This window comes from Henckelia pumila, chromosome 2 (genome assembly GCF_033568475.1).
Source record: "Henckelia pumila isolate YLH828 chromosome 2, ASM3356847v2, whole genome shotgun sequence".
Taxonomy (NCBI): domain Eukaryota; kingdom Viridiplantae; phylum Streptophyta; class Magnoliopsida; order Lamiales; family Gesneriaceae; genus Henckelia; species Henckelia pumila.
The window spans coordinates 11,556,993-11,573,004 of record NC_133121.1 but is presented as its reverse complement, the minus strand read 5'-3'; the positions used below and the strand labels follow the sequence as shown (position 1 = coordinate 11,573,004).

The following is a 16,012-nucleotide window of genomic DNA, read 5'->3' as shown; positions in this document are numbered from 1 at the left end:
TAAGCGCTGACTCAATTGTCCTTTTTTTTTTTGAGTAACTTAATTGTTATATATAAATAAATTCATTTTGATACACGAACTATTCATAAAACGTTAAATTAACAAATGAACTGTTAAAAATGACTTAATTGGTAAATAATCCAACTAAAAAGTGGATTTTGTCCTTTGAGTAAAATTGTTTTAAGTCTAATTATTTTTAATAAATTCGATTAAGTGCACATTTTTTTTTTCAAAATAATTTTTATTGATTAAAAGAGTAAAAATAAATTTATATTAATTTAAAAATTATATGAAATAAGTATCTTATTACTTTTATAATATATTATATTTTAATAATTAATAAAATATTTATTCGAATATAATATAATTTTAAAATACTAATAAATATATAATAAAAATGATTTTTTCTACATATATTAAATACTTATCAATTTTTTCAAAAAAATTATATATTAATAAAACAACATTCAATAAATACGTCATATTATATACGACTACAAATATATTTAATATCGATAAAAATATAGTAAAATAAATATTTATATATTTTTATTTAAATTCAAACAAGAGTAAAACAAATATAAATTTATAAATTCTTAAAATAAAATGGAGAAATTTAGGTCATTAGAATTATGCAAATTGAGATAATGAGTGATATTTTTTCTATGATATTTGTTTTTTTCATAATCTAAATCTTTAATGTTGAAAATTTTTTGAATTCACACTAAAACAATATCATATTTTGAAAAACTAAAATGATGATTATGTTTGCTTCAACAGTTTAAAAATAAGATCAACAGGCTCCTGCCTAATCAAAGTTTAATAATAGTAATTGGACTTAATAGCAATTTAGATTAAGAGTAAACTTGATTTTTTTTAATTTGATCATGTACCAATTAATATATTTCATTAGTTTATGTATAAATTTGACATTTTATCAATAGTTTGTGTACCAAATTAATGAATATTACTATATATTTAGTTTGATCTTCTGGGAAACTAACGTGACACCTACATGAACAACGACTGACGTGTCAGTAATTTATTGGATGTACAAGATGTCACATCAATCTTGCTCATATAATTTTTTTATTCTTTTATGTTTGCACATTTTTTGTGTGATTTTCATCGACATTCTCAATTTAAATTTGACATGTAAGTAATGCTCGTGTTATGTCTGGTGAAAATCGAATAAATGTGGAAGGAAAATATAATTTATTGCAATAAAATCATATTGAAAAAAATTATTTTTCTGATCTAGTAACGTGTCCTTTTTGGGTTTTAGTAGATTAATTTTCAATATTTTTTTTTGCCTTGGTACAATAACTTCTTAATTTTGGCTATTTTAATATATCTACTATCGAAATGTTCAATTTTCATCGAAAACGCTGATAATTAAGTGGTTTTAAAACACATTTTATGGTCACAATCATTGACTTTTTATGTCAGAATGTCTAAAACTTATAAAGTTTGTTTGATTTTTTTATGTTGCTTGCTTCCAAGTGAATTGATTTACTTTAAAAAAAATTCCTAAATTTTGGTCACATTAGCTTTAGACTTTAGTCACCATCTAATCAACATTTTCTGATAAAAATTGAACATTATGGTGGTAAATGAACCAAAATAACTGAAATTCAGAAGTTATTATACCAGAAATAAAATTTGAAAAGTCAGTAGACCAAAACAAAAAAAGAGACAAGTTATTAAACAAAAAAAATTATTTTCCAATCAAATTTTGATCGATTAAATGACCACATCTCTCTATGTAGACAACTTAAAGGACGCTTTTTGGAATTTTTTGTTGTAAACACGAATGATGTATAGAATTCGTAAATAATTAATATGTGAATGTAAGGGTTTCAATGGGTACTACATTTGTTTTAAGAAACGAAGAAGTATCAAGGTTAAAGAAATGTTTTTCGATTAATGAATCGAGAATGTGTTGGGTGTTAGGTTATGTTTTGAAACGAATAAATGTCCAATGTATATATTTTGTCATGCCATCGTATATTACACTATTTAGTTTCTTTAAAATATCAATTGGTTATTTTGAAATTCGACAATATAAGGTAGTGTTTGAGAGAGCTTCTCAGAAGCATTTTTCAGCTTTTCGTTAATAAAAAGTTGAAATTTTGTGAAATTTTGTTAACGAAAAGCTGATAAGTGCTTCCTAAAAGCTCTCTCATACACTATTTAAGTTTCGTTATAAAAGACACTATAATAATAGAATTATTTTTTAGATTGATGTAAACTTGAACATATAAAATAATAAAAACGAAAAATATAGTTTTTGTAATAAATAAATAAACCCACCACTGGTTAAAATGTGTTATTTATCCTCAAACTTTTTTTTACCAAAATTTCTATTTTATATCTGCCAAGTCTTAGTAGTTTTAAATTATTTTCTTTTGCTTTAAAATCATTTGCCTATAAAAAATATTTTTTCCGCGTTGATATAAAATACCATAATTTTTGCACGTATTATGATATTTTTAGATATTACGGGATGTATTGTATTTATTTTTAAAATATTTTTTATATGTTTCAAATATTTTTTTTAGCATATCAAATAATACAATTATTAATATGCAATTAACCACTTTGATTATAAAATGGATGATCAATTATTCCATTTAACTAAAATTTTAAGACTCTAAAGTCTACATCTTTTAACATTTGACAATAGTTTCCTTGTAATTTTTATATCTTGCAGGACATTCCATCCCACGTAGCTAGGTAGGAGGAGGACATGAACGATTAAAAATGGCAGAGAGTTCGGTATCCTTTCTTTTCAATCAGCTTAGTCTCTTACTCCAACAAGAGCAAGAATTGCTTAGAGTGATCGAAGGCGTTCCTTCGAGCTGCCGATGAGAAAGAAGAAAGTGATCCCCAGCTCAAAGAATGGGTCAAGCAAGTCCGCGAGATTACTTGCGACACTGAAGATATTCTTGAAAGATACTTGCTCGAACTTGACCGTCTACGTCGTGATGCAAATGGATGCAAAAGATACATCAAAAAGTTGTGCGCCTCAGTGAAAAGGTTGATGCTTCGCCACCAATTCGCATCTGAATTCCAAAAAATCAAATTTACGCTTTAAATTTCCGCTGCACTGTGTTGTCTGTGGTATTACAACACAAACGACAACACTGCCTTATTTTACATAACAACTACGTACACCGTTTCTTTCACATCTGAATTCCAAAAAATCAAGTTGAGAATGGAAAATGTTTCCAAGAATCAACAGAGGTTCAAAGACATTTATGATTTCAGGGATCAAGAATGGAGCAGTACTAAAACACATGACACTCGAGGTGATGCTCTTCTATCTGGAAGCAATGAATGGTGATGAAATGAAAGAACATGTCTATAAGTTTCTCAAGGACAAAACTTACATGGTTGTCCTAGATGATGTTTGGAAAATCGATGTCTGTGAATCCATCAGGTATGCATTTCCAAGAAAGAGTGGTTGTAGCCGCGTCATCATCACGACTCGCTCATACAACATAGGCAATGCTGCTTGTAGCGAGACCCGTGGCCATTTGTATAATTTAGATCCTTTGACCATTGAATAGAGGAAAATGTTTGAGCGTACCATTGGTCTTGAATTACAGGGGGACAATAAGAGAAGAATTATTCCCGGACGTTAAGTATCTTCACTCTCTGTTTTGGTTGGAGTTTGCAGATTCAAAATCAGGACTGGATCATATCCATAAGGTTTTGGGGCATTGCAAACTATTGAAGGTGTTGAATCTAAATGAAGCTCCAATAGATAGCATCCCAAATGAGGTATTGATACTATATAACCTCAAATATGTGGGCTTAAGAGGAAAAAAGATCAAAGTGATTCCAAAATCAATCGGGAATCTTCAAAACCTAGAGACATTAGATCTCGAGCAAACCAAAGTGACGGAACTGCCCATGGAGATTCTGAAGCTTGGCAGACTTCGGCATCTCCTAGTAGTCTTATGATTGGGTGCAAGGCTTCAAGGCGTCATCTGAAACGATTGGATTTATGGGATTGTGAAGGAATGGAGAATTTAAGCAATCTTGGGTTCGTGGGATTCGTGGATATGCCAGAGAAATTGATGGGGAGACTTGCTGAGAAGAAACAACAAGGGCATCCGCTTGCGCATGTTCCCAGAGTTGAGGTTTGGGATAAGGATGTCGTCAATAACCAATGGAAAGTACAACGATTCTAGTGCAAGAAAAATGTTATATGTTTTAAACCTTTTTTTAAAAAAATTTTAATACTAAAACACAGATATTGTTTGTTTAAAACACAAGTACACAACCCTCGCTTCAACAAAAACAAAAACAAAAAAACAAAAAAAAAAAACACACACACACACACACAACCCAAAAAAAAAACAAAAAAACTTTAAGTGCTAGCATTTGATTACATAACTTAAGCTAGACTAGTTCAATTAATTAAATTGGATATAGGAAAATGATCAATCTAAATATATTTTTCATCTGAAATCGCATAAACCAACAACTATTTATAATCGATTTAATCATGTGTTGTAAAATAAAGTAGAAACTAACCAAAGAATATGCAAAGAAAACAAGTAAATTCAATATATCAAAAGTATTACATGAGTGACCTATTTATAGGTACAAGAAATTCTCGTGTATGGTAACTATGATATTACAAGGAAGTAATATTATATTGATTCTTTACCATCTCCCGGAGATTTGATTATGATTTTCTTCGATCACCCAAATCTTTGACATCCATAATATTGTAACACTCCCCCTTGGCTGTCATTCGACGGATGTGCCTCGTTAAAACCTTACTAGAAAAAACCCAATGGGATCAAAGCCTAGCGAAGGAAAAAGAGTACAACATCCCTCGTTGCTCAACTGCCTCGTTAAAAACCTTGTCATGAAAAACCACTTGGGAAAAATCATGGACAATGGAAAAAGAGTGCAGTTTGAATTAACTCCCATGTTGCGAACATCACTTGAAATCTCTAAGTCATTGCATTCCGATCTTGTACACCAATTTCTCAAAAGTTGATGTGAGCAATGATTTCGATGAAAACTCGGTCGGATTATCACTTGAGCAAATTTGTTTAATTCAGTTGAAGTGCATGCCTCATATCCTTCATAGATCTCAGAGATATAAGTGTTCCTCATAAGTAACAAGCATCCAGTTTGTCAATAAGATATCTGCATAACTAATCAATTGCAAATCACAAGCATTAAAATAAAATAAGTCGCTTGTATCATATACCTATAAGATATCAAAATTAATTGCATCTATTACTCCAAAAATTTTGGACCATAGGTCCCAAAAACTCATGTTTTGCTATTGAGTTTAACTCTTCTTGTATTGCAATATTTTAATTTGGCCAATCATGTCTACAACGACATTTATTAACAGATTTAGGATCTAGATCATAACATCAAATGCCACATCATGGGCAAACTTTATTGTCGACAATAATTTCAATTGATTAAATAATTTCCCCGTTTTGACATAATTTATCGAGATCTCTTCATTTTCAAGTACTTGAACTTCTTCGGGGATTTGATCATCTACATTTCGTACTGATCAATTAATGAATCATATTTTCAACATGGACATCTATATTATTGCTCCTTTTCTTTTCGTGGATTTTTATCTTTGGATCCAATTTCTCTACCACGCTTGATTCGAGCTCGTTGTTTGACTGTTCTTTCAGAACATCAATTTGTGTTGGAGCATTGGCAGCTATTATGTGTGACTTAGTTACCATTTTTCTTATTAAATGCATCCACTAATTTTCTTGCAATACCTTGCAAATGGACTATTCTTGAACTTCAAGTTCACATTCATTTGTCCGATAATTAAAATGATGTAATGATGCATTCCAAGTTAATTAACTTGGTGATCTCATATTCTCTCCCCCTAATCATCGCATATGCAAATTTATTCTTTAGCTCTTGGCCAAAAGCTGGTTGTAAAGGGGAGAATTCATGGTAACTAGTCAATCTGATGCGTATAAGTGTTGCTATACACAAAATATCATATCCCCATAAATATTTGGGGAGTTTTGTTCTCATTATCAATGGTTAGTTATTCATTGGAGACGCTTAATCAAATTTTTCGCTAAACCATTTTGTATATGAATCAATATCAATTTTAGCTGATGAAGGCTTATAATTTGCCTTGAGAACAAACAACACATGAGAATTCTTTAACATTAATAATATCTCTTTCTTAATTGATGCCCATATGAATTCTCAATATTATTTTTTGCATCACTGTAAAATTGGGATTTCCCAATTGATTATGGCAAGTCATAAACATATTCATATCAATGAATTTCTTGGCTAACCGTTGCATTCGTTTCCACTACATTTATTGTGTAGTATAAGCCATAAGTAAATGTCGATAATTTTTCAACAATGTATTTCTTTCTCGACATTTCTTTCGCAATAAAAGATATCATTTTCCTTCTTGGCTTATAGTCTCAATATAATATCCATTCCGACGGATATCTTGAAAGCTCAATAAATTTCTTTGAGACTTATGAGAGAGTAACATTGTCTCTCCATATAATATTTACTTTTCTAGAGCTTTCAATAATGCTTGTACTTTCAAAAATTGTGTTGAACATTGCGTTGTCAACACGACATAAATCTATATTGATTTCTGTCCAAAATTCATATTCTACTCACAATAATAGAATCCATAAAAATAAAATATTTTATTCATAATAAGAAACAAATAACTTTTATTAATAATAGATAAACATAGTCAAACCAACCTCATAAACCAATAGTCCTAAATAACTCATAAATATAAATCAAAATTAAATCAAAATAACCAAATAAACGATAAACAAATTATTTAATAATTTTGCACGCTTCCATCTTCAATCAAATGATCAAATTTGTTATTCCGGATCTTCAAAGAAATCAGAAACGTCAAAATGTGCAGACAGAGATGGGTCTACACTTAAATCATCACCTTGATACATAAAATTAGTCTCAGCATCCTTTGCTTTTTCTTTTGATGCTTGATAAAGATCAACAAGGTGTTTCGATATACGACAATTATTATACCAATGAATTTTATCTCCACATCTATAGCACCCATTTTCTGAATTCATTGATTTATCATTTTGACCACTTTCAACATTTTTCTCTTAGTCATTACCACACTTTTTGGAACTTCCATTCCTTTGATCATTATTATTATTATAACCATCGTTAAAGTAACGAAGTTTTTCATGCCCACGGCCATATGGATGAAAGCGTCCTCGACCGCACCCACGGCCACGGCTACGCCCACGATCACGACCGAATCCGGTCTTATTTTGTTTCATCTTTTCATCATGCATTGCCACATTCACTTCAGGGAATGGGTTGGAACCCGTGGGACGAATTTCATGAATTTTCATCAATAACTCATTATTTTGCTCAGCCACAAGCAAACATGAAATCAAATCAGAATACTTCTTGAAACTTTTCTATCTATATTGTTGTTGTAAGACAACATTAGAGGCATGAAATGTGGAATATGTTTTTTTTCAACAAATCATCATCAGTTATTTTCTCTCCACACAATTTTAATTGTGAACTGATGCAAAATAATGCAGAATTATATTCACTTACATACTTAAAATCTTGTAAGCGCAAATGCATCCAGTCATAGCGTGCTTTTGGGAGAATCAACGTCTTTTGATGGCTATATCTCTCTTTCAAATTATTCCATAGATCAAGAGGATCGTTTATCGTCAAATACTCAATTTTCAAACCATTATGAAGATGGTGACGAAGAAATATCATAGCCTTTGCACGGTTTTGCAGTGATTCATTATTTTTATCTTTGATTGTATTTCCAATACCCATAGCATCTAGATGTATTTCACCATCTAGTATCCAAGAGAGATAATTCTTGCCGGAGATATCAAGAGCGGCAAATTCAAGCTTTGAGATATTCGACATGATGAAATCTATATGACACAAAAATCTTAAATCAATAACATTAATTAAACCGATCGAATTTAAGCATGTGCATGGCACACAATAAAAACATGCCTCGAAACGTTTAAGAGTTAGAAAGATTACGTCTAATTTATGATACATGATAACCAATCGAACAAAACAAAAAAACGTAAAACAAATGCATGTCATCATGGTCTTGGAAGAATTGAAAAAGAAACAACTAAAACACTCATCATCATATCACATATTAAATATTGTTAATATAATCATGCTTTAATTTCATAATTTAAAATATAAGGCAAAGTATGAATGTCAACCGAAAAAGGAGACGAAACACTTGGCAAACAAATATTCAATCGTGCGAGTGACGGTGATGCATGATATGTGTCATACCGTAGGTATTTAATCGCAAAAAGAAGAGTACGACGTGAACGAAAAACAAAATATTTAACAGTCGGTGATCATAGATAAAATGATCATGCAATCGTGCTGATAACGTGTTGTAAAATAAAGTAGAAACTAACCAAAGAACATGCAAAGAAAACAAGTAAATTCAATATATCAAAAGTATTACATGAGTGACCTATTTATAGGTACAAGAAATTCTCGTGTATGGTAACTATGATATTACAAGGAAGTGATATTATATTGATTCTTTACCATCTCCCGGAGATTTGATTATGATTTTCTTTGATCACCCAAATCTTTGACATCCATAATATTGTAACAGTTTGACGTAATTAAAGTTATTTTTAATTAATTAATCTTCTTTCGATTGATGAACAATCAACAGGTATATAATTATAGTATTCACAAACAATATTAAACCAACATCATAATTAAAATCAAGAAAAAAATAAATTATTGAAAATAATCCAAATATCGATACATAGTGTTGTCTTCACTCTTCACCCTACTACACCGGAGTATTGTTGATAATTTGCATGTCAATAAAAAGGAAGATAATCATAAAATAGCAGCCGCCTAGGGCCTTCTTTTGATGCGGGCTCAATTTTTTCAAAATTTTTATTACTAATTTTTTAATTAAAATCTTAGAGAGATTTTTAAATATTTTGTTCAAAATTTAAAACGGTAATCAATTTTTTGAACGTTTTCTTAGAAACCTCTTTACTCTCTTTGTTTTTTAAAAAAATATTTCTGGTTAAATTGCCCTACTCAGTGAGTTAAGTTGTTCAAATTAGGTCAACTATATATCATTTTTATTGAATATTATTTCTTGTCTAGTTTTATATTGAGGTTGATTTTTTATTTTTTACTATATTATTGATTTGGTTTCTTGTCTCTGAGAGTTAAAATCTTGTCATTTGCATTTGGATCTTGGATTAATTTTTACTCAATTCGATTATAATTATTCCTTGCATGTGTTAGTATTAAAATTAAAATTTATATTTTGTGATAACAATAAATTATTTATGTTTCTTTGTTTGATTATTCTTATTCTATTTGTATTATGCAATGTTTCATCTATGACTCATGAGATTAAGGAGTTCATTATGTTTTTTTTTTAATTTTTTTCTTCTTTCCTTTTTCTTTTGAGAGATTTTTTTCTTCTTTCAAAGAAATATTTTATGCCATTATTTTTAGTTGAAAGAATTCAGAATTTTGATTATTAAATGAAGTAATCACATTGATATTTAATTTTAAAAAAATTATATATGGCTTTCCCTTGAAAATTCGCCTGGGGCCTCCAATAATCTAGAGACGACCCTGCTTGGAGGGGTCGGCCTATCATTTGGGCGGATTGAAAAATTATCCACCCAACCCACCCGTTTAGTGTGATTGGGAAAGTCAATCCAGTGGGTCCAACCTATTTTGACAGCTCTAGATGCGTGGAGTTCGTGTTTTGGCCACGAAAATATATTATATGATTCGTAACTTAAATTTTGTAGTAATTTAATTTTTTTTTTTCCTTTTTGTAGTAAGCAATTATGTTTAGTAACTATTAGGATCGAAATATGTGTGTAGAAGGGGGTTAATACATAATTTGATAAATTTTCATAAACTTTGATCTGCTAAAGGCAGACTAAAAGATAAGGTAGGATCTAATCAACCGAATTCTTTAGTACAGTAAAATTATATATATATATATATATATATATATATATATATAATAGAGAGAGAACAAGTATTTATTAGCCCATAACTTTAGGAAAGAGTCCATTTCGTCGGAATGTGGTTAGTAATGATTGGGTCTGTGATTTGAACCTGACATACTCTAAGTAGACGTGACTGTTTTCTGGCCCTAAGAGTAGCAAAGCTTGGGTCCCACCAACTTTTCTTTTTTTTCTACCCTCCGAAGGCTTACTCCTAGATACCAGGCTCCCTGCTTTTATCCGGACTTCTTTCAACTTCCCGGGATCTCGGGTGCTTAAACCCTCCGGATTATGCCATCATCCAAGGTAACCCCGGGTCCTAGCCACCCGGGATATCTTACTAGGATATCAGTTATGTATTTGATTGTGGTTTTTATTCAAAATTTAATTGTTTTATGAGGAAGATGGACTGCAGATGACCAACATGTTTGCATGCCAATTGTATGAACACAGGACAAGTGTACATATGGTGACATGTAACTGTATTCAAAGTTGTGCATTGTCATTTATTAGAATTTTTAGCTAAATTTTGATGTGGTCGCTTGTAGTATTATTATTGAAGGCTCAAAGAAAATTTGTATAAGAATTTTATGTATATTCTTTACATAAAGCAAGTGATGGTGTTTAAAACCCAAGGTGACAAAATTTGGCTCAAATTTAGTTATATATATTCTCACTAGAAGATGGTCCTGTACATGCTATTTGGAGAGACCAAGGTGTTTAAACCCAAGGTGACAAAATTTGGCTCAAATTTATATATTAATAATGATATCTATATATTAAAATATAATTTTTTGAATAATTAATTTTTTGAATAATTAATTTTTTAAATAATTAATTTAGAAATTGAAATTATTAATGAATTTATTAAATATATATGGCGAGATTGTCAATTTATAAGGAAAAAATTAAAGGGGAGTAACATATATCACTCTGTCAAATGTCGGGTATGCTGATAACTTACTATGAAAGTTTTTTGAGCTAGTAGCCCCATGTGATTCTAGATCTGTAACATACACACCTCTTCCGGCTAAAAATGACTAAAATGTACTTAAATGACTTTTATAAACTCTTTTATCAACATTTATTGAAATTTTAAATTAAAACATCAATGTGTTAACTTATATTTTCAATTAATTTTATTTATACAATCACTTTAATTAATTTAAATATTAAAGTTTATTTAAAAAATAATTAAATTTATTACTTAATTTAATGTAATAATACAATTTATTATTAAAATATATTTTGCGTATAACAAATATTAAGATAAAATAATTATATATAATTTTCATAGTTATTTGACTAAAATTTGATTATTTTATTGAATTAAATATAGAATTATAAAATAAAATAAAATAAATTATTTATTTAAGTAGGGGTATTTTTGTCATTTTTTAGTTGGAAGGGTGTATGCTATATATCTAGAATCACAAGGGGTTATTAGCTCAAAAAACTTTCATAAAAAGTTATCAACAAACCCGGGATTTCACATTGATGATATATACAATTTTCTCAAAATTAAATATCGATAAAATATACATAATTTAGAGCTGGAAAAGTTTTAACATGTCTTTATTTTATATATTTTGTATTTGGTATTTGGTATTTTAATAATGTATTAGACATTTGGACAAAATTTATATTATGTTAAATATATATTGCATAATATTGAGAAATCATTAAATATTGATACAAAATGATACTATCAAAGTTATCACCAATATTGATATCTGGAATGATGTTTCTAAGTGTGTCCAAATGTAATTTTTTTTAAAAAAAGAATGAAGAATTAAAGAGATATGAAGAGTTATCGATTAAATTTTTTAATTAAATATTTAAATTCTGTTTAAAAAAAAAGCACGTAATTTACATGTCGACAAGTCCAACAAGTAGTTTACGCGTATAAAACCCGTAACCACTAAAGACTTGGAACTGGGTCAAGTCAACTCCTCCAGCCAAGGGGAAGGTATTATATAAACTGAGGTCCAATAATCTTATACATCTCCTCCTACCACATTTTATTTGCCAAGAGAAGAAATAATAATGGAGCTGATGGATGTCATAAATTGAGGTCTGTATTATTTATATATATTATGATTGATTCTTTTGCAAACCATTTTTCTAGCTAGCTCTTAATTCATGGCTAATCTCTTTATAGATCTGTGTCACTTATCTTCAAATATCTATTTTTTGGTGCGCAGAAAAACAATTAAATCAGGCCTTTACAAAAGACTGCATCAATATCAGGTAATTAGTCTTCTATTCCACCACTGAATCGAATCGTCATGTATCCTAAAATTTGATCATACAATTCTTACTTGTTCTATGTGGGATTTAGCTATGATTTCATTATATAGAGGAAAACAAAGATATATATATCTATGAAGATGAATGATCAATTTTGTTCATTTCTATTAAAGTCATCATGAAAATAAAAACACTCGAAAGGGCTTTAAAATTTTAATTATTTTCTCTTTGGAAATACTAACTCCACCAGGAATATATAGGATGCATTTACCCTCAACCTGATCCTTTACAAATATACACCAAGTTTTACCTTTTAAGTGTTCAAATTAAATGAGGTGTGGGAAACTTTGGTGATCAGTAATATTCTTCACTCTTAGATCATGTTTAGTTGTATACATTTATTAAAATTGAAATGATTTTGTGTGCTTCACCATCATCCCAGATTCTGTGTTCTCAGACATTTTTTGGCGGAATTTCGAATATTTTTAAATTTTTAAAAATATATACAGTTTGTTTTTCTCGCCTTTTGATATCAATGGACGATCTTTTACATATAGAAACACTAAATGGTTTTTATGTTCTTTACATAATAGATTCTCGATCGATCGTAATCATTATATCTTGCTGTGTTACAACAAGGACTTGAATGAACGAAAATGGCAGAGAGTGCGGCATCGTTTCTCTTCAATAAGCTTACTCTCTTCCTCCAACAAGAGCAAGAATTGCTTAGAGGGATCGGTGACAATGCGGTGTATATTAGAGATGAATTGGGACAGATGAGGGCATTCCTTCGAGCTGCTGATGAGAAAGAAGAAACTGATCCCCAACTCAAAGAATGGGTCAACAAAGTGCGCGAGATCTCTTACGACACCGAAGATGTCCTTGAAACATACATGCTCAAACTCGCCCGTGTACATCCTGATGCAGATGGATACAAACGATACATCAAAAAGCCTTATGCCGTGGGGAAAAAACTGATGGTCCGCCACCAAATTGCGTCTGAGTTCCAAAAAATAAAGTTGAGAATGGAAAACGTTTCCAAGACTCAGATGACATTGAAAGGCATTTATGATTTCAAGGATCAACAAGGATCAAGCAGCAAAACGTATGACACTCGAGGTGATGCGCTTCTATTGGAAGAAGAGGAGGTTGTGGGCATTGAAGAACCAAAGAAACAGTTTGTAGGGTGGCTGAAGCATACTGATGATGGGCTTATGGTCATTTCAGTGGTTGGCATGGGTGGGTTGGGCAAAACGACCCTCGTTAAAAAGGTCTACGATGATGCATCGGTGAAGGCCAATTTTGATAGCCATGTGTGGGTTACGGTTTCAGAAAATTTCAACTTAGAGGGTCTTTTGCGAGACATGATTAACCAGCTTGCTCGTGAAGTCAAGCAACAACCGCCTCAAAATCTGGAAGCAATGAAAGATCATGAAATGAAAGAACATGTCTATAAGTTTCTCAAGGATAAAACTTACATGGTTGTCCTAGATGACGTTTGGAAAATCGATGTATGGGAATCCATCAGGTATTCATTTCCAAGGAAGAGTGCTTGTGGCCGAATCATCATCACGACTCGCTCATACAACATAGGCAACGCTGCTTGTAGCGAGACCTGTGGCAAATTGTATAATTTAGATCCTTTGACAGTTGAGAATTCAAAACAGTTGTTTTACAGAAAGGCATTTCCACGAAACTCTTGTCCTCCTTATTTAAAGGAAATCACGGAAAGTATCTTAAAGAGATGCCAGGGATTGCCGCTTGCAATTGTTGTGATCGGTGGACTTCTAGCAACCAAGAAGAACAATTTTGAAGATTGGAAAATATTTGAGCGTACCATTGGTGTTGAATTACAGGGAGACTATCTCAAAAGAATGAACAGATTATGGTCTCTAAGTTATTATGACTTGCCCTATTATCTGAAAGCATGCTTCTTGTACTTGAGCATCTTTCCAGAAGATTATTTGCTCGCGAAGTGGGAAGTAATTCGACTATGGGTAGCAGAAGGTTTTGTGGAGGGAAAAGAAGGAATGACACAGGAAGAAGTGGCAGAGACCTATCTCAATGATCTTCTCAACAGAAGTCTAATCCAGGTAGCAGATACATATGATGATGGAAGTCCATATTTGCTTCGTATCCACGACATTCTAAGAGAATACATCGTATCAAAATCAAGAGAACAAAAAGTTTTTAAAGTAACCAGCGGAGGGGGAGGAGAAATGGTGTATCCTGATAAGATCCGAGTCATGGCAATTCATGGTAGAATTAAAGAGAGAGAAGAATTCTCTAACGTGAAGTATCTTCGGTCTTTGTTTTGGTTGGATTTTGCAGATTCAAAATCAAGACTCGATTTCCATAAGGTTTTGGGCCATTGCAAACTCTTGAGGGTATTGAATCTCAGAAAGGCTCCAATCGAAAGCATCCCGAATGAGGTACTGAAATTAGATCACCTGAAATATCTGGGCTTAAGTAGTACAAATATCAAAGTGATTCCAAAATCAATAGGAAATCTTCAAAACCTAGAGACGTTAGATCTGTATCAATCCGAAGCGACAGAATTGCCCATCGAGATTCTGAAGCTTCGCAGACTTCGGCATCTCCTAATGGGATCTGGGTCCTATTATGTGGGACAAGGCTTGAAGGCGCCATATGAAATAGGATCTTACTTGACTTCCTTACAAACGCTGTATTGGATAGATGCAGACGAAACAGATGGCATTAAAATAGTGGGAGAAGTAGGGAAGCTAACTCAACTCCGAAGATTAGGAATCACAAAGCTGAGAAGAGAAGATGGAAGAGATCTTTGCTCGTCGCTGGTGAAGCTTACCAACCTGCGGTGGCTATACATTTCAGGCATTAACGAGGCTGAGGTGATAGATTTGGATAGCTCTCTGTCTTGTTTACCTCTGCCATTTCTTCATACAATTATCCTACAGGTCCATTTGGAGAAGTTTCCTGGGTGGTTGTGTTGGCTTCATGGGCTCACTGCAGTACAATTATGGTGGAGTAGACTCATAGAGGATCCATTACAACACCTTGAAGATTTGCCGAAGCTGGTATGCCTACAGATGGGTATGTTTGCATATGAAGGCGAAGAATTAATTTTCAAGGGCGGAAAATTTAAGAAGCTTGAAAGATTGAGCCTTTTGAAATTAAGAGGATTGAAAAGTGTGAGGGTGGAGAAAGATTGCATGCCTCATTTGAAACGATTGGATTTAGAGGAATGTGAAGAAATGGAGGAGTTGCCGGAGGGCATCGAGCATTTGAGCAATCTTGAGCATGTGAGCATCGCAATAATGTCGGAGAAATTCAAGAGGAGACTTTCTGAGCAGGAGTGGAAGCTTGCACATGTTCCTCGAGTTGAGGTTTGGGAAAAGGATGTGGTCAGTAATGAATGGAAACTACAACAGCTTTGAGTCCAATTTTATTTTTATTTTTTTAAAATAAAAATAAAAATAAAAATACTTTCTGAGCAGGATTGCATGCTTATTCATTGCTAACATCTATCGAAAGCTTTGTATGTGATCATTCTTTAGATTTTGGGTTGACCGCCTTTTTTTAGAGACATCTTTTGATATCAAAATTAACAAAATTTTACTAACGCAAAGCAAATCACACCAAGTATATATACTAAATTATTACAACTCCAGATCAAGCCCCAGTACTTTTTCATTACGAATTTCGATAAATGAGATGCTTGCTGGACCTGG

The 16,012-nt window shown here is 31.7% G+C and overlaps 1 protein-coding gene across 4 annotated transcripts in view; it reads left to right on the top strand.

Moving 5' to 3' along the window:
* LOC140881339 (disease resistance protein RPM1-like) overlaps positions 1-15,796 on the top strand; it is a 50,759-nt gene extending 34,963 nt beyond the window's left edge. Inside the window, exons 1-4 of one of the 4 annotated variants that reach the window (XM_073286569.1) lie at positions 12,056-12,126; positions 12,257-12,302; positions 12,896-15,172; positions 15,239-15,796. In XM_073286569.1, the coding sequence (XP_073142670.1) occupies positions 12,959-15,172; positions 15,239-15,718 (2,694 nt within the window). In that variant the 5' untranslated portion in view covers positions 12,056-12,126; positions 12,257-12,302; positions 12,896-12,958 and the 3' untranslated portion in view covers positions 15,719-15,796. Of the gene's footprint in view, positions 1-12,055; positions 12,127-12,256; positions 12,303-12,895 lie in introns of those variants that run through there. The other 3 variants (XM_073286568.1, XM_073286567.1, XM_073286566.1) reach the window with 3 other exon arrangements.
* Positions 15,797-16,012: the final 216 nt, after the last annotated feature.